Source organism: Lissotriton vulgaris, chromosome 5, assembly GCF_964263255.1.
Source record: "Lissotriton vulgaris chromosome 5, aLisVul1.2, whole genome shotgun sequence".
NCBI lineage: Eukaryota > Metazoa > Chordata > Amphibia > Caudata > Salamandridae > Lissotriton > Lissotriton vulgaris.
Window position 1 is genome coordinate 927,561,193 of NC_141693.1, and position 21,864 is coordinate 927,583,056.

The 21,864-nt window shown below is 43.8% G+C and overlaps 1 protein-coding gene across 1 annotated transcript in view; it reads right to left on the minus strand.

Moving 5' to 3' along the window:
• Positions 1–21,864, minus strand: part of INPP5A (inositol polyphosphate-5-phosphatase A) — a 1,335,101-nt gene that overhangs the window by 762,376 nt on the left and 550,861 nt on the right. The window contains exon 6 of the mRNA XM_086919541.1: positions 17,638–17,741. Coding sequence (XP_086775667.1) covers positions 17,638–17,741 — 104 coding nt within the window. The remainder of the gene's footprint in view (positions 1–17,637; positions 17,742–21,864) is intronic.

The following is a 21,864-nucleotide window of genomic DNA, read 5'->3' on the forward strand; positions in this document are numbered from 1 at the left end:
ATTCTGTTACAAAAGCAAACAATGATTTAATGCTGAGAACCACCCATGGCTTCAGTCCAAACATTTATAAGGCCCTACCAATGAATGGGCTTTGTTGAGCGACACTCTTCATGATCCAATGTATCAACATAACAAAATGGAAAATAACTCAGACCTAGGATAAGAACAGTATCTCTGTCCTCACCTGCAAGACGAATGTGTGTCTTTCTCAGCAAGGCAGTGATATTTATTTTATTTGAGGAGTTTTATATAGTGCAAATATGACCTGTCAGGGTATCAGACCGCTGTTCAAATAGCATACAAGTCATACATATAGAGTAAGTCCGTAATCTGGAATAAGCAAGCAATAAAACAAATGCAATGTAACAATTGGTTAGGTAGATTCAGGATCCAGAAGTGTCTACATGAAAATAGTCCAGCTGAGTACCTCAGGATTATTATTGCAGTAATTTACTCATCAAAAGCCAAGTCGAGGGGTTTGTCCTGATTACAGGCAGCAGTGTGTTCCATATTTTTGGGGCTAAGCCGGAGAAGGAGCGGTTATACGTTTTCTTTTTGTTGAGCTTCTGTGGTTTCAGCAATAGTGAGTTAGTGCTAAAGGAATGACTACCCCCAGACAGTTCCAGTTAATTGGCCAGGTAGACTAAATTATTATGGTGAAGGGCCTTATGTGTCATTCAAGCTATTTTCAGCTGGATCCTAACTCGCCTGAGGAGTTATTTTCTATTAAAATATTTCATATAGTGGCATATATATAACACAGTATTCAGGGCTCTCTGTTTTGTGTAATTGACTGCCATGAATGCAAAAAATCCAGTTTTTAAGGTCACTGCTACAGACAACTTTAGCTGTCTGCTGCTCCCATCTTTTGTTTCCAATACATAACATATACTTAGAGTGTATAATTGAATAGCCCTTCGCTCATGATTAGATAGCTGTGTTGTCTGTCTACCCTCCATGCTCCTGATTTTATAACTTTCCACAATTTTCTTGTATTTGTCGGTCCTAGTAGTATTTAGGCATCATAATGTTCTGATTGCATGAGATCTCCTTCATTACTTATGCCAGATCTTGCTTTCGAGTGTGATGGATAGACTATTTTCTGTTCCTACCTATCCCTAATCCCTATCCTCCCCTTCCACCGCACTTCCCCTCCCACCACCCAGTGTCTTCTTGCCCAGCAGTCACTTCTTTTTTAAATGTTTCTACAGCCTGCTGCATTATTAGCTGCCTTCAAATTGTGTTATGACCATTTCATGATCGCTACTCATGGCATGCAGGGTGGCCTTTTAAACATCTCATGCCTGCCATTGCAGAGCCTGTGTGTGTGCAGTTTTTAAGTGCCATTTCAACCCGGAAAATAAACCCTTATAGTACATATAAGTCATCCCTATGGAAGACCCTGGACAGCCCAGAGGTCAGGGTGCAAAGTATTTTAAATGCAGGACATAAACATTTAAGTTTTACATGTCCTGAGAAAAAAAAACTCTTACATTAGTTTTTCACTACTGCAAAACCTGTCTCTCACATAGAATTTATTTTATTTATTTAAATGCTTATAGAGCGCCAGAATCGAACCCAAGGGTTATCTCCGCGCTATGGCCGCAAGCACAGGTGACTGAATAGCAGCAGTACCGGTGAACTGATAATGCGTAGTGAGGAGGTGGAAGGCTTATAAAGCAGTGAACAGATTGGTCTTTAGTGCTTTCCTGAATGTAAGGTGGTGGGAGATCTGTCTGAGGCTAAGAGGCAGATTGTTCCACAGAGTTGGCCCCACTGAGGAGAGGGCGCGGCCACCTTGTCTGGTCTTTTTAATGAAAGGAGAATTAAGCAGGAGCTGGTTGCTGGACCGTAGATCACGTTCCGGTCTATAAGGATGAAATAGTTGGGCTAGGTAGCTGGGGCCATTTCCAAAAAGGCATCTGTGGACAGTACAACAGATCTTGAATTTGATCCGTTGGCGTACCGGGAGCCAGTGAAGTTCTCTCAACAGGGGTCCAGAAGGAGTTCTAGGGGGGGCGTTCAGAATCAGTCTGGCCGCCGTGTTCTGGACCACCTGCAGCCTATTGATGGCATCCTCATTGGCTAGTATCAGGAGCCCATTGCAATAGTCAAGACGACTTATTACAAGGGTCTGTACCAGTGTCTTCCTATAGATGTCAGGTAAAAGAGGGAAGACACGTCTGAGTAAGCCAATGGTATGGAAACAGGCTCCAGCAATCACGTTCGCGTGATCCTTTAGGGTTAGGTTTTGATCCAGTTTCACTCCTAGGTTTTTTATAGTAGACTTTGGGGAAGGTACAGGTCCCAGGTCTTGGGGCCACCAGTCGGGAGACCAGAGCATGCTAGCTTTACCGAAAAGCATCACCTCTGTCTTCCCGACGTTGCACTGGAGGTAGTTGGAGGCCATCCAGTTAGAGATGGCCCTCATGCCTTCCGCAAAGTTTTCCCTAACATTAGCATTGAGGGCATGGAAAGGGAAGAGGAGTTGGGTGTCGTCGGCATACAACACTGGTGTGAATCCGTACTTCCTCACAATCTCAGCAAGGGGGGCCACATACACATTGAACAATGTGGGGCTTAGGCATGAGCCCTGTGGCACCCCTTTGGTGAGCTCCCTAGTGATGGAATGATAGGGGCCCAAGCTGACAGATTGTGTACGCCCAGATAGGAAACTCTCCAGCCATGCAAGCGCCTGGCCTCTAATGCCCACTCCTTGTAGTCTGTTCAACAAGATCTTATGTGACACAGTATCAAAAGCTGCAAAATACATTTGGAGATGCCTTATTACATTTTAGAAGTGGAATTGCTAGATGGGAAGAGATAACCCCTTCAAGTTTGATGTCTCTGGAATTACAAATTAAAATCCTAGCTTATGGTGAAGCCGGATTTTAAATTGCAATTCAGAAAATACCACTTTTAGAAAAAAAGTTGCCATTATCTAGCCTTGGCGATTTGGAACCTGCAGCCTGTCTCTAGTCACATAACTGGGTGTAGTTGACAGTTGAGCTTTGTGTATTCCCCCTAGACAGCCACATACAATGGAAGCTTAAATGTGACTGGATGGGCCATTACTGGCAGGATGGGATGGTGGAACTGGGCCTAACATCATTTACACCTGAATAGGCTGTGCACTGTTTTCATACACAGGGTTTAACAACCCTGCATTGTCACTTCAACGAGCTTGGAGCAAGTGTAGGGGCAGGAAGGGAAATCCATGCCCTTCAAAGACACTGTCTAGAAACATCTCTTACTTTCCAGAACCATGGCACCAGTGTATAAAAGAAGGATCTCAGACAACACCGCTTCAGTACACTTCTGGGCCTGTGGATATTCTGCCAGAAAGAAGGCTGTACTGCTATAAGGACTGCCGCTCTGCTGAATTACTACTCTGAAGGAGCTGCTGCCCTGTTGGGAGGACTTATTGCCTGATGCCCTCTTGTCTGGGGAAGAAGATCTGGACCTGCCACTCCATCTTGAACTCAGGAAGGCAGAGTGACTCAAAGGGCTAGTCTGCTGGCCTCCTGATCTGAGCCTCAAGGACATAACAGGCTCCCCAATAGCTCCTGGACACGTCTTTAGCGAGTTTCTGACCCCAAGAGTTTTCCCTCAGGCCCTGGACACTCAGTGTTGTTCTTGAGCTCTTAAATTCAAGCTTTTCGGTCCTTTCCGAACATGACAGTTCGTACTGAGACAATGTCACTCACACGGAAAATCAGCGCGAGCCGCTGCAATCCCAGTCTCCTCGCACAGCAAGCATCAACGTTGCGGAGAACCACCACCTCAATGCTCCAATCTTGCCCATTCACAATGCCAGGCCTACTCCTCGCACCATGTGGACTGCCACCCACGAAGGTCTCTTTGCTTCCGGCGTCCTTGTTCAAAGCGAATGGGACTCTTGGCACAAAACTTGAGAAGGTAAACCTTCAACGGGACTAATCTGGGACTGTGTCTGACCCACGCTTCATCGTGGCTGGTCTGAACATTTGACCTTGACCCGGACCAGCGTGACCAGATAACTCAGGTTGGCGCTTTATTCTTTTAGGTGCTTTTTACAGTTTATTCTTTAAAAATTCATAACTCCAGTTCTATTGATTCCATTTATTTTAGTCGTGTTCTTCTTCTTTTGTTTATTAAATTAAGGTTTATTTTTCTATCCTGGTGTTGGATCTTTTTGGGTGGTGTTTTCACTGCTTTGCTGTTTGAAGTGTTGCACAAATACTTTGCATTTTGCCTCTAGGTTAAGCCTGGCTGCTCTGTGCCAAGCCACCAGGGGCTGAGCAGGGGTTAACTTACGGCATGCTTGTGCTTTACCCTGACTGGGATTGTGGTTGCTGCTTGAGCAGGGCTTACACCCCAGTCAATCAGTGACCCCATTTCTAAAAGGCAGCCATTAAAAATGGCTACTCATGAAGCTCACACTCCCTCTGTGGACATCTTTGAATGGAAATTATCTAAGTAAAACAAAATACATGAAAAATGGCCACCACGTGTATGCACACCTCCACTGTGCTATCTTCTGATGCATTTTGTAATATTTAAAAAAAAATGTTGCTCTAACATGGCTGTCACAGATATGTGCACATTAACGGCAGTCATTTTGGCCTGGTATTTTGTTAAAATATTTCAAAATGAATTCAGGATAGCGATCTGGGTGCACATGCTCCACAATGGTCATCATTTCATACATTTTGTAATATTTGACAAAATGCCGTTCTAGAATGGCCGCTGCAGATTAGCGTGGATTTGCAGGTTAGCATCAAGCATTGGAAAAGCCAAAAGGTTTCAAAGTCGAGACCAATTAGCCCTGCATATGTTTGTAAATTATGCTAATTTTCATAAGTGCCATTACAGCAGCTGTATAATCTGCTCGCTTCTCACTGCAGCTCATATTCAATAGAAATAAACATAACAAAATACTATGTTTTGTGTTAAGATACTAGAGCACCTCTCAATAAAAAATAATGAGTTTCTTGTCATGTGATATATTGCAGGGTTAAAAGCTTGCTAGAGGGAAGGCGAGCTCCCTACAGTGAATCAAAATGGGAATCTGAGCTCCCTAAAGTGAATCAAAATGCCTTAAAAGTGCAATTGTGGCCAAATATATTTCAAATGTCCTGTCGAATCATAGATCACTTTCTCTTGCTATGCAATAAATATCCAAACCCTGTAGCATGCAAATATTAATTTTTTTCTGCCTATTATGCTATGCAGCAAACTACTCAATTGCAGCACTGACCAGTACCACTTTAAGAATTTTGCTAAAACTTGCTCTAACATAAGTAATGATGCCTGTTCCATCAACTGATAGATACCAATGTGAAGGTTCAACAATGAAGTGGGCACATCAAATAGTATTAAGCAGCATACCAGAGTTAGCATTCTGGTTCTAATTAGACCAGTCCATATAGAAACCACTGTGAGAAACCCACAAATCATAAAGCCTTACTTTAAAAAAAAAAAAAAAAAAATCACCCTAATAAGAAATGAGCAGACCAGTTGTCCACATTCCATAGCTTTACTATGGCAAATCTCATGCCACAAGCAGCCCTGCAATGCACACCACCTGTGTCTCAAAATGTCGATTTCCAATCTTCCCACTGCAGGTCAGTTACTTGCCTTCGCGTGGGCACGCCAACATGAGATGTGCCACTAAAATTGTTTATGGACTTTCTTTAGTTATCACATGTCTATACTGTCCCATGATGGCACACTACTGTTTAGGAGTGAAGTATTTTATAGTTTCACACAGTGTGTTGTATTTCTAATTATGTATTTACTTTACCACACTGTCACTGCGCTGAGCATATCAACCTATGTACAACCATCTGACCCTGCTCAGGGCCAGGATAGGGCTTCACAAAACCATACAAATTGTGGAGAAGTGTGGCTCACCGGTTAGAGGAGGCAGACCCTGATGCAGAGGTCAGACCCGGGACCAGGGTTCAATTCCCGATGTGGCAGGGACTTGAGCTCATAATGTCCACGGACTCGATAATTCTCGCCTCGGTGTCTACTCTAATCGTGGGTTCACACTCTGCAACTCTGGGCATTAAGCTTGCTTAATCTCAACTACGGCCCCACCGCGATGGGATGCCTGGTCTTCACCTTGGGGATGCCCAGTAGGGGTAATCTCGCAGGGAAAGACCAGGACGGGTTCCCAAAGCAAGCGCCTTGAGACCTTACGGTATAAGAGAGTATGATTTACGATTTACAAATAAATACAATCATTGGCATTTTTCGAAAAATAAATAGGTTGTTGCCTTGTGGTCTTCAGCTCCTTTCCCAGGTCTTTCTATGGTGCAATCACCTTTCACTTTCAATACTTTTCCAGAAATATTTTTTTTTTCTGTAAGCACTTACTATATAAAAACCTGTCCATGAGTACAGAATGAAACACGTCTACTCTGAGCATAAGTAATCCTCTGAAAGAGACTAGGAAAGGTGTCATCTTCCATGAGGAGGCTCTATTTGCAAGGCATTCACAAGCTTTTAAAAAGGGATACAAGTCACCATATGACTTAAAGGGTTAGAGCTAAGGTCAGAGAACATTAGAGGTTAATGTGCTGCTTGCATCATTTCAGAGGCAGAATGACAGTGTGGCTTCCATTATTTGGATAACTCGTTCAATGCTTCTAACCTCATCTCCTTTCTTCAAAACACTGCCTCTCACAAAAACAAAATCTTTGTCACTGATTAAATGAAGACCTTAAAGGCAGCTGCTGTCTACCATGTGCTCTGGTATTGTAAATTGAAATCTATAAAAAGCAGTACTTCCGAGGCATTGATGAATTGAGCCAAGGTCAGAAACAATGACAACAGTTTCTGTGACTACAGTACAGATTAGGTGTTTCAGCAAAAAGAGCATTCGTTTGATGGCAGCACGGCTCTATTCGTGTAACAGGTTGTGTTTAAGGAGCAACACACAGTAAACACAACTAGAAGAACGTGTCACAAGAAAATTATCTAAGTATTCATATTTTCAACTATCATCATGTTATAAGATCCAAAGCAAATGTTGACAACAGTATAAATTCTTTCACAGAGTTATCACTTTCCCAGCAAAACTGAAGAACCGGGGGAGGGGGGGGGGGGGTATGGGGGGTATTGGGGTAGATACATCTTGGTAATGTTCACTTGAATTAATGTTAAAATCACTCAAGTCTACTTGATAGGCACCAGCACTTATTTAATTGAATGATTTATATATCATATGCGCATTGTTCACACTCTTTGCTAATAATGCAAAACGTCACTGCCCTGAAGGTCTAATAAAAAAGCTATGGCATGGTTAGATGTTCACAAGCTGCCTTAAGTTGATAAACTTCTGGTAAAAAGGTTTTCATTTTCTTTAAGATAAAATTAAGCAAGACAATAACAGGGAAATGTCTTCATTTTTGAGGGTTGATCGATAAATCACAAAAATTCACCATTGCACACAATACAACTGAACCATGTTTCAAGCCCCACATATCAAGAAAGGCAAAACAAAATCATATAAGTGGCAAACTTCGAATGGATGATGATAAAAAATAATTGGGTAGACAAGGATGAGAATTTCTGGAAACTATGGTTTTCTGAAATGGTACCGGTATAATGCATGGATCTAAGCACAATTCATTAGATAACTTCAAGAAATGTTGGTTAGGCGACTTCAGTATGGACATGCGGTACAGGGCTACAGTGGGTACAGCTGAGGTCTTTCGCCACTAATGTCCTTAGACAATCTAACTGGAGACACCCCAACTGGGAATGAAGTACCCCTTTTTAGAACTTGACTCACAGAGTAGCAAGGCAAAGCAGCCCGAGGCGTATTTAGGGAAGGTGCTGTGAGCTAGAGACTCAGAACTCAGCAACACAACAAACAACACTTAACAATTCACTGTCTAGTCAGTGCTTTTTCTGAAGGAAAAATACTTTATTACACATTCTACTTAGAATGGCTGGTGGAAATGTCCATGCCTGTGACAGGCACACATTTCAACCTGTAGACCACATATGCCTGACTCTGCACTCACACAGGAACAACTTTCCACCTATAGACAACTTACCCTGCACTCACAAAAGACAATGTTAATCTTACATTCACACAAGCAAAACATGGTGGCTATACTGCACTCATTCAAGCACACTACTCCCACACAGGTACACCACTCACTAGGAAGCAGCAGAGTTTAGAACTTGACTCAGAGTAGTATGGCAAAGCAGCCCGAGGCTTATTAAGGGAAGGTGCTGTGAGCTAGAGACTCAGAACCCAGCAACACAACAAACAACACTTAACAATTCACTGTCTAGTCAGTGTTTTTTCTGATAAAAAAGGAAAAATATTCTAATATTCTACTTAGAATGGCTGGTGGAAATGTCTATGCCCGTGACACTCCCTAGAGGGCCTCTCAAACAACAGGAGGAAGGCACTAGGAAAGGGTCTTGCAAGTTAGGTAATGCCATAAACATATCTTGGACCACCTGTGCTGGAAGCACCTTTAATTGTCTAGACACACCAGCAAGCCATAAATCTGACCCTTAAAAATATAATGCCCCTCATTAGCCAAACACAACATGAGGGTGCATTGATCAAAAGTCAGTTGTACTATCTAAAGGGGAGCCAACTCTTGCTAAGGTCTCTAAGCCTCCTCTAGACCTCCTTTGTGATATATTTTATCTGGCTGTCACCATAATATTTAAACATAGGAAACACAGGCTAAGTATTTGGTTCATCGGTCCACTAATTTAATTCAGATTTTGAAGTAAGCTACACTGAAACCTAAATGTGAATGTCTATTGATGTTATGTTATCTTCCATAAGCCAAATTTGGACCATCACTGCAGATGATGTCAGTCTGATCTTTGCGGACTTTTTCTGGAAAGACACTTGGCATAAAAAAAATCCCACTTGCCTTCTAAAAACAAGGTGGTGATCTTCTTTGTGTTGCAGCCATATGCTAAAATATTTTTTTTTCAAAGAAAGAAAACAAAAGAAAAAATAAGCCAACTAAGTGTGGAAGGCATATGCTCCAATAGAAACTTTTTTGAAGTAAAGCTTTGTACTGGCCTTCCTCTGTGGAAAAGTAAAGAATGATAGTGTGTGTAGAATACTCTTTCAAGATGGTGCATGATATTGAAGCTTGCAGTAGTGATGTCTGGGGCTTTGCATAAGAAAGTTGAAGTCCAGTAAAAATGATGGCAAAGCAGCTGCCACTCTTATTGCTCAACTAGCATTAGTCTGTATTTTCAGGTGAGCTGCTAGGGGATGAACTGAAAGCCAGATCTCATGAAATTGGATTTCTCTGGATGTAGAGTAACATAGAGTAAGCGGTCAAAATGCTGTTACTTAAACTACCAGACATCCAAAAGACCAGCGATCTTCTACTAGCTAGAACCAAACATTGACAACAAACCCAATGGCTGAAGATGGCTGATCTGCTGCCCAATTTTGTGGAAGCTGTTCTGAGGGGCTGAACTAATATGTGAACGGCATTCTGTCTGATGAATACCTGAAGTGGGCTTACCTAAAGCCTAGTTTATCTATGCAAGATGATGTATTATTTTTGAGAAAACATGAGGTGGTTGAGGGAGCTTAAACAATCTTTTGTTCAGACCTAAAACATACAGAAATAGATAGAGCACAGGGAGCAGGAGCGCAGGGGTGCCTTTGGCTCACATTCATAAGACATACAGCACTGGTCAAGAGCATCACAGTTTCTCCAGAAAGACATGGAACAAGTGTGATACTGTAGGACCAGACCAGGTTTCCTTTAAAAACTTGAAACAAGTGTGGTACTGCATTGCCAGCCAGTGCAAGCTTCCTTCTAAGACATGGAACAAATGTTGTATTGAGGGCTTGTGCAAGCTTGCTTCAAAGATATGGAACAACTGTGATACTGCAAGACCAGTGCAAGTTTCCTTTGAAGACTTGGAACATGTGTGGTACTGGAGTGCCAGCCAGTGCAAGCTTCCTTCTAGGACATGGAACAAGTGTTGTCTTGAAGGGCCACTGCAAGCTTCCTTTAAGGATATGGAACTAGTGTGGCACTGGGCAGCTCCATTTAACACATCTCTTAGATACAATGGACAAGCAGCATTTTAGATTTGGTACAAGTGAAAGGAACAACACTGGGGCAGTGCTTAATTTGAGCAGGTGGTTTCCGGTGCTCTGCACAGGCACTTAATTGTCAACACCAGCACTTATGGCAGGGTGCCTCATGGTGGCACTGTTTGTCTAATTTAGAGATCAGCACAACAGCATTTGTTTCATGAATCAATGTACTTTGAAAATTACTACAACCTGCTATCCAAGCCATTCTTATAGCTCTGGTGCCCTGGAATAGTCTAAAATGTCACACTTGTAAATGTACGATGGTTAGTAGTTATGGTGGTACTGTCATTGGCAGCGCTTGCAAGGGCAATGGGTGGTGAACAGGGCCGGACTGGCCATAGCGGGCACCAGGCGTTTCCCGGTAGGTCGCTAGGGTGGGGTGCGGTTTTGTTACAGGGGTTCAGCAATATTGGCCCCCGGTAAAACAAAACGGCTGAAACGGGCCCTCGCAAACTGCTCGGCTGCACTCCCCCTCCTCCCAGGGGCGGAGGGGGGGAGGGCAGCTGAGTAGTTTGCCAAGGCCGGTTTCTGTTCCCAGTCCGGCCCTGGTGGTGAAAGACGCAGTGGCCTCCAGACAAGGGCCCTGACACTTATCTATTTACAAATTGAGCCCTAGTGTGTATGAGTGCGAGCTTGACTCACACTCATAATAAGATTTTCACATGCAAAACAAGTACAGCACCAGGCAGAAGTACGTTTCCCTCACACCCATAGAGCACATACCGATCTGGTCAGAAACAATACAAGCTTCCTTCGTATGCACAGAAAATGGACACGATCTGCAGCATCCGTACAAGACTATGTGTGTAAACACACATAATGTGCAGCAATTGGCCACAGCATAAGTTCCGCTCATGCAGCACAGGTACAAGATGGACATCAACAGTAGAAGCTAAAATATCCTCACATGCAAAACAGGTGTAACACTTGCAGCAGCAGCATCTAGGTTTTATTTCAGGCCCAGAATACCCAGAGTAAAGTATAGAGGTGGGTGAGCTACTGAAGGCTCGAGCTAGATGCTAGGCTCTGGTTCATCTTGAGGTCTTCTTGAGCCCTCTATCCCAAAATGAACTGAGTTTTCTTGCAGATTCTGCTTGCTACCCCCACTTGAACCTCATGCACCGAGAATGAAAGGCAAAGCATTAAACTATGGTGTCAAACAAGAGCAAGAAAGGTATACAAATCTAGCGGTTGGATCACACAATGTGAGAACAGAAAACATGGAATCAATCTTGGTTTGCCCAGCTGACCAAATTGTGTGATGATGTGCAATTATTAGATTTTATTATGCCTCCTATTTTTATTTACTGACTGCAATTGAGAAAATCTTGAAGTAGGTGAGGATGTGTGCTGTACACAATCTTTCTTGTGTTTGACTTAATTGACTGTAATGTTGCCCCTTGTAAAATAAGAATCTAATTCACATATAGGGTGCACATGACAACTGATTTGCCTCTTAGTTCATGAATGATATTGTCATTGGAGTGGGGCTGAATTTTTCTAAGTTCACCTTTAAAAACTATCACGTTTAATAGACGCCTCTCAATGCAGTGATATCATCTGATGTACTGAGGTAAAAGGCGTGTGAAATAAATATGCTTTTTAAAAATGTTAAGACACTATCATGTTTTTGCGGAATATTTTCTGCACAATTTCCATGCAAAATGTTCCCATGGCTATGCCTGTGCTTTTAGAGCCAGGACAGGCTCTTACAGTCTAGAAAACCTTAACTCAGCTCTCCCTGTTAATTTGTTGGCTCACCCATCTCTACTGCAGTTCTGTGCATAACAGTTACTCGAGTTCCCCCGCTCTCAATGTCTAACTCTGGGGAGCAACATCTTGTTTCCTAAGATTCTGGACTGTTTCCTTGGTTCTCAGAAGAATAACTATTTCTGCTTCTGGTTTCAATAAGGAAGAATTGTGCACTAGCCAACCCATGAAGTTGTTTAAAGTTACCTGTGAATTTTGTTAGCTTAATATTAAAATAACAACCCTCAAATCAATAGTTTTCCCAGTTCCAGCACTCTATCTTAAATAAGCAATGTACTTTCGGTAACTGTCATCGTCTGCCCTCCACCTGTAAGGCTGAAGAAGTGGTTAATGTTACTGTCTTGTCTTTAGAAGCCCCCATACTGCGTGGGCATACAAGTTCTCCTTTGACCTCTGATGGCGTCAGGCAACCAGGGCTAAAAGGTGCACTCTCAATTTATAAAAGTGAGCATGCACACTGCTCGGCTATTCTATGTGCGTTCAATGTGGCCTTCGCAGAGCCTCGCAGTTGCCTCAGTACATTTTGCTTCTTGGAGTCTGACCCCAGATATATGGCTTGCTGGTGTGTCTAGACAATTAAAGGTGCTTCCAGCACAGGGGGTCCAAGATATATTTATGGCATTACCTAACTTGCAAGACCTTTTTCTAGTGCCTTCCTCCTGTTGTTTGAGAGGCCCTCTAGTGAGTGTCATGGGCATAGACATTTCCACCAGCCATTCTAAGTAGAATGTGTAATAAAGTATTTTTCATTTTTTATCAGAAAAAGCACTGACTAGACAGTGAATTGTTAAGTGTTGTTTGTTGTGTTGCTGTATTCTGAGTCCCTAGCTCACAGCACCTTCCCTAAATAAGCCTCGGGCTACTTTGCCATGCTACTCTGAGTCAAGTTCTAAACTCTGCTGCTTCCTAGTGGGTGGTGTACCTGTGTGTGAGCAGTGTGCAGTATAGCCACCATGTCTTGCTCGTGCCCGGTGAGGGATGTGCCTGTGTGAATGTAAGATTAACATTGTCTTTTGTGAATGCAGGGTAAGTTGTCTATAGGTGGAACGTCGTGTCTGAGTGAGTGCAAAGTCAGGCATGTGTGGTCTACAGGTTGAAATGTGTGCCTGTGTGAGTTCAGAGTGAGGCATATGCCTATGTGAGTGCAGTGTAAGGGAGGAGTCTATGAGAGTGCAGCAGTGTGAGGGATGAGTCTATGAGAGTGCAGCAGTGTGAGGGATGAGTCTATGAGAGTGCAGCAGTGTGAGGGATGAGTCTATGAGAGTGCAGCAGTGTGAGGGATGAGTCTATGAGAGTGCAGCAGTGTGAGGGGTGATTCTATGAGAGTGCAGCAGTGTGAGTATGGGGTCCCTCTATTTCATGTCTAAGAGTGCATGCACTTTACAAGGGTCAACCCTATTGGCTTTGGTAATGATTTTTAGGGTTATGGTATGAATTGCGCAAACACAGTGCAGGAAGTGGAGATACAGTAGTGTGTGTATGAGAATGGTAGTGAGTTCTGATGCAGATGCAGACGATCGAGGGTGGTTGAGGAGTGCCGAGGGCATCTGACAAACTGAAATGTCACCTTAGTACGGGGGCCCAGTTACTTTGCTTGCACTAGGGACCAGTGCAACCTAGCCATGCCACTGGTTTCACTGTGGGCATCGAGTGGTACATCATGGCTTTTATGACCGGCTTCATGGGCGAGTCCACTGTTACTGTGAAACGAAGCGTGGCTTTATCCTGCTCTTCGTGTCTGATGGCTGGTGTTTCTGGGTTTAGACTTTATTTAGATTATTATTATTATTTATTATTATAGACATTTATTAAGCGCACAGCTACCCCCAACGGGGGTGTCCCGGCGCTGAGGAATGCAGGTCAAGGGGGCAGGAATTAGTAGCCTGAAAATAGGAAGGTTTTCAATTTGCCCCTGAACTGAGATTCAGTGTCAATAGTCCTAAGGCTGATGGGCAGAGAGTTCCACAGTTTTGATACTGCCACTGTGAAGGCTCTGCCTCCCTTTCTCGCGAAACGAAATCGGGGGGTTGACAGAAGGTGAAGGTGGTTCGACCTAAGATTAAGAGAGGAGTGGACTGGTTTTAGTCTGTGTCTCAGGTATTTTGGGCCTTTTCCGTTGAGAGCTCTAAAAGCTAGTACCAGGGCCTTAAATTTAACGCGAGCAGTGATCGGTAACCAATGCAATTTCTTCAAGTGGGGGGAGATCGAGTGTCGATAGGGGACTTTGCAGATTAGCCTGGCAGCGGCGTTCTGCACTATCTGCAGTCTGTGAAGAAGGTAGGCAGGTAGTCCCACATATAGACTGTTCGCCTAATCTAAGTGCGACGTGATTAGGGCATGTGTCACTGTCTTCAATGCTTCCTTAGGGAGAAAGGGGGAGATTTTTCTTAGCATATGAAGTTTCCCAAAGCATGCCGAGGAGACTTTCTGAATCTGGGTTTTGAAAGATAAGTCATTATCGAATTGAACTCCAAGATTGCGGGCCACCCTTACCGGGGAAGGTGGTGGGTTGAGTTCCACAGGCCACCAAATGGCGGGGGGCAAGGGAATCATTTGATTAAAAAATAAGACCTCAGTCTTGTCCGTGTTAAGTTTTAACGTGTTTGAAGTCATCCAAGCCACGATATTGGAAAGACAGGTTCTAAAGTTGTCAAAACCTGAGGGCGAGTGATCTTTAAGAGAGAAAATAAGCTGAGTATCGTGAGCATACGATATCACTCTTACCCCCAGAGACTCAATTACCTTTGCTAGGGGTGCAACGTAAATGTTAAAAAAGAGGGGGCTCAGGGCAGATCCTTGGGGCACCCCACAGCCAAGAGGTTTCCTGTCTTTGGACCAGAAAGGGCGGCACCAGACTTGTTGTGTGCGGTCTGTAAGAAAGGAAATAATCCAGGCTAGAGGGGTGCCGCAGATCCCCATCTCACGGAGTCTGTTCAGGAGGATGGCATGGGAGACCATATCGAAGGCTGCAGACAAGTCGAGGAGCACAAGCATGGCTACCTCTCCCCGGTCCACAGTCTCCCGCACGGTCTCCGCCACCTCTAGAAGTGCTGTCTCCGTGCTATAGCCGGTCCTAAAACCGGATTGCGAATCTTGTAACAGATCATGGCTTTCAATATAGTCCGATAGTTGTTCCTGTACTATTTTTTCCAGAATTATGGCAGGTTTTGGTAACAGGGATATCGGGCGGTAGTTACTGAGAACAGCAGGGTCCGCGTCGGGTTTCTTTAAAAGGGGGATGAGAATTGCCTGCTTCCAAGTCTCCGGAAACTGACCTGATACGAGAGAGGAGTTCCATATCGATAGGAGAGGTTGCACAATCGCCGGAGCAACTGTGGAAAAAACTTGAGCAGGCATCGGATCTAGGGGCGAGCCTGATTTACATAAATGGAGTTTATTCAGTGCAGTATCTAAGGTGATGTATTTGAACGTCCTAAGCCTCTTGTCCTTGGGCATGAGATCGGTGGGGTGTGTGTCTTCTGTATCAGGGTTATGCGCTGTATTAAAAGAGGCATAAATGAGAGTAATTTTCTCATGAAAGAAATTGGATAATTTATCACAGAGTTCTTGACAGGGCTCTGTCTTATGCAGAAGGGCAGCAGGGTTGGTGAAATCTTTTACTACTTGGAAGAGTGCCTTGGCACAATTATCTGCAGATTTAATTTTACTGGCAAAGTATTCCCTCATGGCAGTTTGTTTGAGTTTGTGGAAATTTTTTAGTGCCCCTCTGTACGTTATTTTGGCAGCTAGGTCATAGGTACGACGCCAGAGGCGTTCAAGCTTTTTACATTTACTTTTTTCTTCCCGCAGCAGCTGGGAGAACCAGGGAGCAGAAGGCTTGGTTCTGGCTGAAGAAAGGGTAGTGAGGGGGCCAATGTTTTCAATGGCCGTAGTGATGTATTGATTTAGATTAGCAACGTCCTCATTTAGGTTCGAGGAGGGTTGCCATTTAAGCTTGGCTAAAGCAGGCTCAAGCTCCTCCAACGTTACTTTGAACCACTTTCTACCTGTCCTCTCTAACCTATAGACTGGGGTCGCAATAGTGGCGAGTTTTAGATTAAAAGGGATAATGAAGTGTCCGACCAAGTCACAGGGAGAGGGGCCAAGGTGGAAAGGCCGGGTAAATTTGTGAAAATAAGGTTTAACGTGTGCCCAGCGGAGTGTGTGGGGCCCACAACTTTCTGCAGAAGGTTGATACCCTCCATGGTTTCTACCAAGGAACATGCCTTTGCACAATTACTGTCATCTACATGTAGGTTAAAATCCCCCAGGACAGTAAAGTGAAGATGTTTTAGTGAGAGGTCAGCTAGCCTCGACAGTAATTCTGTGGTATAGATGGGGGGAGTGCTAGGTGGGTTGTAGATAAGTACCCCTGCACAGATAAGGAGAGCTGCCTCGGAAATGCAAAAATACATAGCTTCAATGGGATCCAGATTGTCTAGTTTTCTAGAAGAGATTATCCAATGGGATCTAAGAATAGTAGCTATTCCTCCCCCTGCCTTTGACCCAGATCTATTAAGCCCAACAAATTGATAGTTTGGAGGGACAGCTAGGGCGATGTCAGGGTGCGAGGACTCTTTAGTCCAAGTTTCCGTGAGGAACATCAGGTCCCAAGCATTCATTGTAAGGGAGAGCCAGATGTCACTAGCATGTTTAGGCAGGGAACGGCAGTTGATTAGGCAAGCCTTTAATTCACGCGGAGGGGTGAGACGGCGGCTCTCTCTGGTATCCCTGCATGTATTGCGTATCGAAGGGTGCAAGGAAAAGTGGCAGTTAGGGCAAGTATAGCTTTGCTGGGCTAGCGTAGGGTTGTATCTCGTGTGGTTGTCAGCTAATATAGGTCTACGGTCTAAGAGACTTTCTCTGGACCAGCTACGGCGTTTTATTGGGTCAATTCGGGCATAGTGACCGCTGCTGGGCCCGGGCCAGGCGCGGACGGGCGCAGACGGGCTTGCCTTCGGGGCGCCACGGGCGCGCCCGCTGCGTGTTCTTGGGCACATGGCATATATAGGAAGCGGAGCTTGAAATCAGCTCCGCCCCATGTGGTGCCGGAACCGCCCTGCGCGTTCTGGTGCAGGTCTCCACGCCCTCCACTCAAACAGCACACAGCTGCGGGGACCGAGGCGGGATCTATGATAGATGCAGACCAATGGGACTCAGTATATTTCTTAGTAAGTGGGAGAGCAAGGTTTACTATTTTGTACCAAATTATGTTGAATAAGTGTGGCCTGGGCTCGAGGCATCCTAAAATCTAAGTTGCGAAGAAAGACACACCAAAGCGCACTGACTGCTTGTGGAGGCTCCCAGGGAGGGTACAAGTAGCCTGATAAATGTAATGTGGAGGAGAACAGAAAATGAAAGCATGGCCTGAAGCTGGACCCGGAACTGAGGAGTGTTGGTTTTGCTCTTCAACATAGATCACCCGGCCTCCATGCGAGTCATCTGTGGGCTTTAATCTTGACCCAGGGGAGTTTACTCTCTCTGATTATTTAAAAATTCTCTGCTCAAACAATGTGGCTGACTTTAAAACCCTTAAGGTTTATTTTTACTACTTTCAGACCCTAAAAGGCAAAATAAAATCTATAATTTAACATATAGAAAATATCATGCCAAGGCATTCTTAAATATACTGCAGTCGTGCAATAATGGTGCAATAAATGAGGCAAATCTAGTTAAAGCCTCTTTAAAAACCTCTGTTCATGCGACTGCATTGGCTTAAGGAGACATAGGGCAATAGCAAGAGAATATATACAAACATCATCCATACATACCTCTGGAAAAAACTCCTGTGGAAACTTTTCCTTCTCGAGCATTGGTGTGCTTTCTAACGTATCAGAGTAAATTTCTTTGCCAGTAACCTTTCGGTACTTTTTTGCTAAAATGAGATACAAAAGATCAGATTTACTACAAAAAAAGCACAGATATTGATTATGACAAAGCCAAAAAAAACAAAAAAAACCAACATCATTATATGCATCTCCTTCGTAACGGTAGTTGTAAGTTTTATTGCCTTTGCCATATCCTGCTTTCTATTTATGGACTGCTCCATACAACATCTTTGCTCAGTAAATAATTCCTAGTGAACTCTGATCTACCTGGACAGTTCCTGTAAGAAGAAATATGTGCATCACTGAAAAACAAGTTACTAACTCCATAGCCGAAGGTAAATACAATGCTTGGATGCCTCGTTACTGTAACAGCTAATTAACATACTAATTGTAATATTCTTCCTCCATTGCTTTATCAGAGTGACTTAACTTAAATAGTATTCCCTAAAATTCTCACATCAACGTTTGGATAAAAAAGAGGGCTGTAATTAGGCCAAGGCTCAGCATCTGTAGTAGCAGACAGGGGCCGCTCTAGGCTCATGGTGGCCCTGCGCAGGGAGCGTAGGTAGGGGGCCCCGGAAGAGGGGGTCGGGCAGAGCCCCCCCCCCCCCCCCCCCCGGAGCTCAGGAGGGGGGGTCAGGGTGATAGGAAGTGGAACAGAGCCGGAGGCCGCCAAATCCCTGCCAGGGGTCGCCACGCAAATAAGTATCCATCCTCAGAGGAGTATTATAATAAGGATATATATTGGCATGGAGGCCCCTGGGGTTTGGTGGCCCTGTGCAGGTGCACAGTTTGCACATGCCTAAGGCCGGCCTTGTAGCAGAAAAGCGAAATGCGTCCTCATTCTAAAGCTGAGTTGAATCAGTCTCACAGTGCATTGAGCAAGATTTCTTCTTCTGCTCTGTGCGCCACAAACATGAATACATTTTAAGGAATTACAATATTTGTTGGAGATGCCAAGCTTTGCCCACAATGCAGAAGGTCTTGAATTTTTATTTTGTGTGTGCAATTTTATATAGCGCAAACTCGACTTGAAGGTATTGGAACGCTTCACATGAGGTTACACTACAGAAAGACACATTCATTATTGGCAGGGACGGGGAGATTAAGTGATTTACCCAGAATCACAGGATGTTGAGTGGATGCCGAGACTTGAACTGGTTCCCCAGTTGCAAAGTCGGCAGCTCTGGTCATTAAGCTACATCCTCTCCCCTGCTTCCAACTAGCGGTCAATCAAAATGAGAGCGAAGTTATTGCTCTTCTAGGCTCCTGTTACTAATATTTCACTAGCGTGAGAGACCGCCTTTTGAAGGACAATAACTATCTTGGATAGGCCCCAGAACAGCTATACTGGTGTCTTAATGAGACAGAATGTATCCTTGTGTCGCCTGTTAAAACCTGCACTTTCATTTAGGGGTTTTATTTTCTTCAGAATATTTAAAGGATCATTTGATCACTTTAGACTGACAGTGGTTAGACTTATAGCAAGCATCCTCCCATCCCCTTTTGTGTTCGATCTAAAGGTAGGGCCAGAAGTGGGTCCGGTGCTGTCTATGCCACTAGAATAAAGCTAAACTCAACTGACCAGCCACAATTAAAGCTGCACTTGAGTTGCTTTTGTTACAGTTCAGGGACGACCTGGCAGTTCATGCTGAACTGTTCCGTCTGAAGCAGGGTCAAGACTGATTTGCATATGGCTGTGTCCAAACTGATGTGGCATGGTGGGCAAAAAAATGATGTGTTAGAATGCTGATCCAAGTGGTTGCCAGTAGTTAGACATATTGCTAGCATTCCTCCCATCACCCTTTCAGTGTTTGATGTATCGCTCTAAGGGGCAGGGTATGCCCAGACGTGGGTCTCATTCTCGCAGTGCAACTGGAACCAAGCTACACCCGACGAAGAGCCCCAATCAGGCCTAAACTGGTCTTGATTTGTATGTGTTCTTTTTCAGAGAGTTCCCAGTGAAGAAGGGTTAAGACTGGGCTGGCTGGGCCCAAATGAAGGAGGCATGGTGGGGAAGAGAGCCTTGCAAGAGATGTATTGCAAGAGATGTATTGCAAGCATTCCCCCATCACCTTTTGAGTAATTAGTCAAATTAGAGACGCCACTGTTGAAGACTGTGTCTAGAGTGCACTTTGCAACTAGCATCAGAACTGGTGTAATGATGGATTTTCACTAAGTTCAGCTAATGAATATGAGGCCAGAACATTTTCTTGCATGGTTAGTAGGATTTTGTAATTTCCTCATACCATGCAAACCCCAGGGATAACTGAGCACAAGAACATAGGTCAATGTTTATTTAGAACTCTGGCATTAGGTCTCCCAGTAGTTCCATACACATGCTGAGCAGGGCAATAGATTGAGCTGCCCAAGGATGTTCTCCACAGGTCACTGAAAGAGAGGATGATCTTAAAGTTCCAACTCATAAACAAGCACTGGCAAAGCCTATCGGTCTCGCTTTGCCTATGTTTATATTTAGCAGTTATTGGCTTTGCCATGCTTATTAATCTGAGCTGGCACTGGTAAAGCTAGAACTACAGATAGCCACCTTGAAGTGCATTTTTTACCGCCATTTCTAGGTCTTGGCCTGCGTAGGCTGCGCTTGCGCAGTCTCGCTGGCGAGATGTTATGATTTTAGGTGACTTTCACTAGCGGGCATTAAGCCTCGCCCCTCTTTTCCATTGGCTGGCGTCACCGTTTAGGGTTAACGGTGGCCAGCCATTGGAAAAGAGCGTCTTCTTACGTACACTTTTCTCTTTGGAGTCCGTTCCACTTGGACGGACTTCCCCAACTTACTGCTGGCGTAAAAGGTTTGTTATCTTCTTTATGGGTCCAAACAGATGGCCCTATGAAAAAGATAATTAACCTTTTACTCCAGCAGGAAGTCAGGCCGAGCCCATCCAAGTTGGACGGGTCTAAATGAGAAATTTCTTTCATTTTAGTATAATTGCGGCACCCGCGCTTTACTTTTAAAATGTTACAAGTAAAGCGCGGGTGCCATGATTATACCAAAATGAAAGAAATAGAAAAACATCTATTTCTTTCATTTTGGTATAATCGCGGCACCAGCGCTTTACTTATAACATTTTAAAAGTAAAGCGTGGGTGCAGCGATTATACCAAAATGAAAGAAATAGATGTTTTTTTCTATTTCTTTCATTTTGGTATAATCCCAATACTAGGCTTTGCAAAAAGATTAGGTGGAAAACCGTGTGAAGCAATTTTAGCCATATACAGGACAAAAACTAAGTCAATAGCCAGGTATGGGGCAGGAATTTGGGGATATGTAAAAGCAGATTCCATCCAAAGAGAAGAAAATTAATTCTTCCGTGCCCTTCTGGGCGTTCCACAATCAACTGCCACCTTTGCGATTCACCTAGAGCTGGGGATGGGTTACCTTGCAGACATAATACATATGGCTCCCATCCTTCTATGGATTAGATTATGGCTGAACCCCAATCTCACATTAAACCACAAGATAATCAAGGATTGCCTGAAACTTGAGAAGGTGAAGGAAATTTAGTGGCTAACCTATATTAAAACGGACACCACGAAACTGGGGCGCCCCGATATTTTCTTTAACCCTGAGGGGCTGACTAAAGCTGATTTAACTTGGGAGAAATTACATTTCATCAAGTCTTGTGAGACTGAGCGGGAATCTGAAGAAATAGGTAAACCTACGATTAGGGCTCATTACTTGCTCATCTCATCCTTAACCATGCAACCGTATCTTTCTATTGTTACGATCCCCTTCCATAGATGGTTACTGACAAAATTGCGGCTTAACCAAATCCATATGGTTTTAAGTGACATACAGGGATGGAGTAAGCCTGAGGACAGTGCACCTTGTAAATGTGATGATTATTCGCTGCAAGATACTATGCACTTCATGTTTTTCTGTTCCTTTTATCATTAAGCCAGAAAAGGTTTATTTTTCCACTGTTAAAAGATAAAGCATTCATTCAGTCGAAACCTGCACTACGGCACTTGCAATTAATGGTATCGCCTGTAATTATGTTTGGTGTGGCAAGTTTTCTGGTCACATCATTCCGCAGTAGAAGGTTAAGATTAGCAGTACAACAGGAGAGAGATTGTTTGATAACAGAAGTGTAATGTATATGATTAACTGATTTTTTAATGTGACATTGTGTTCTTTTTTTTAAACTGATTT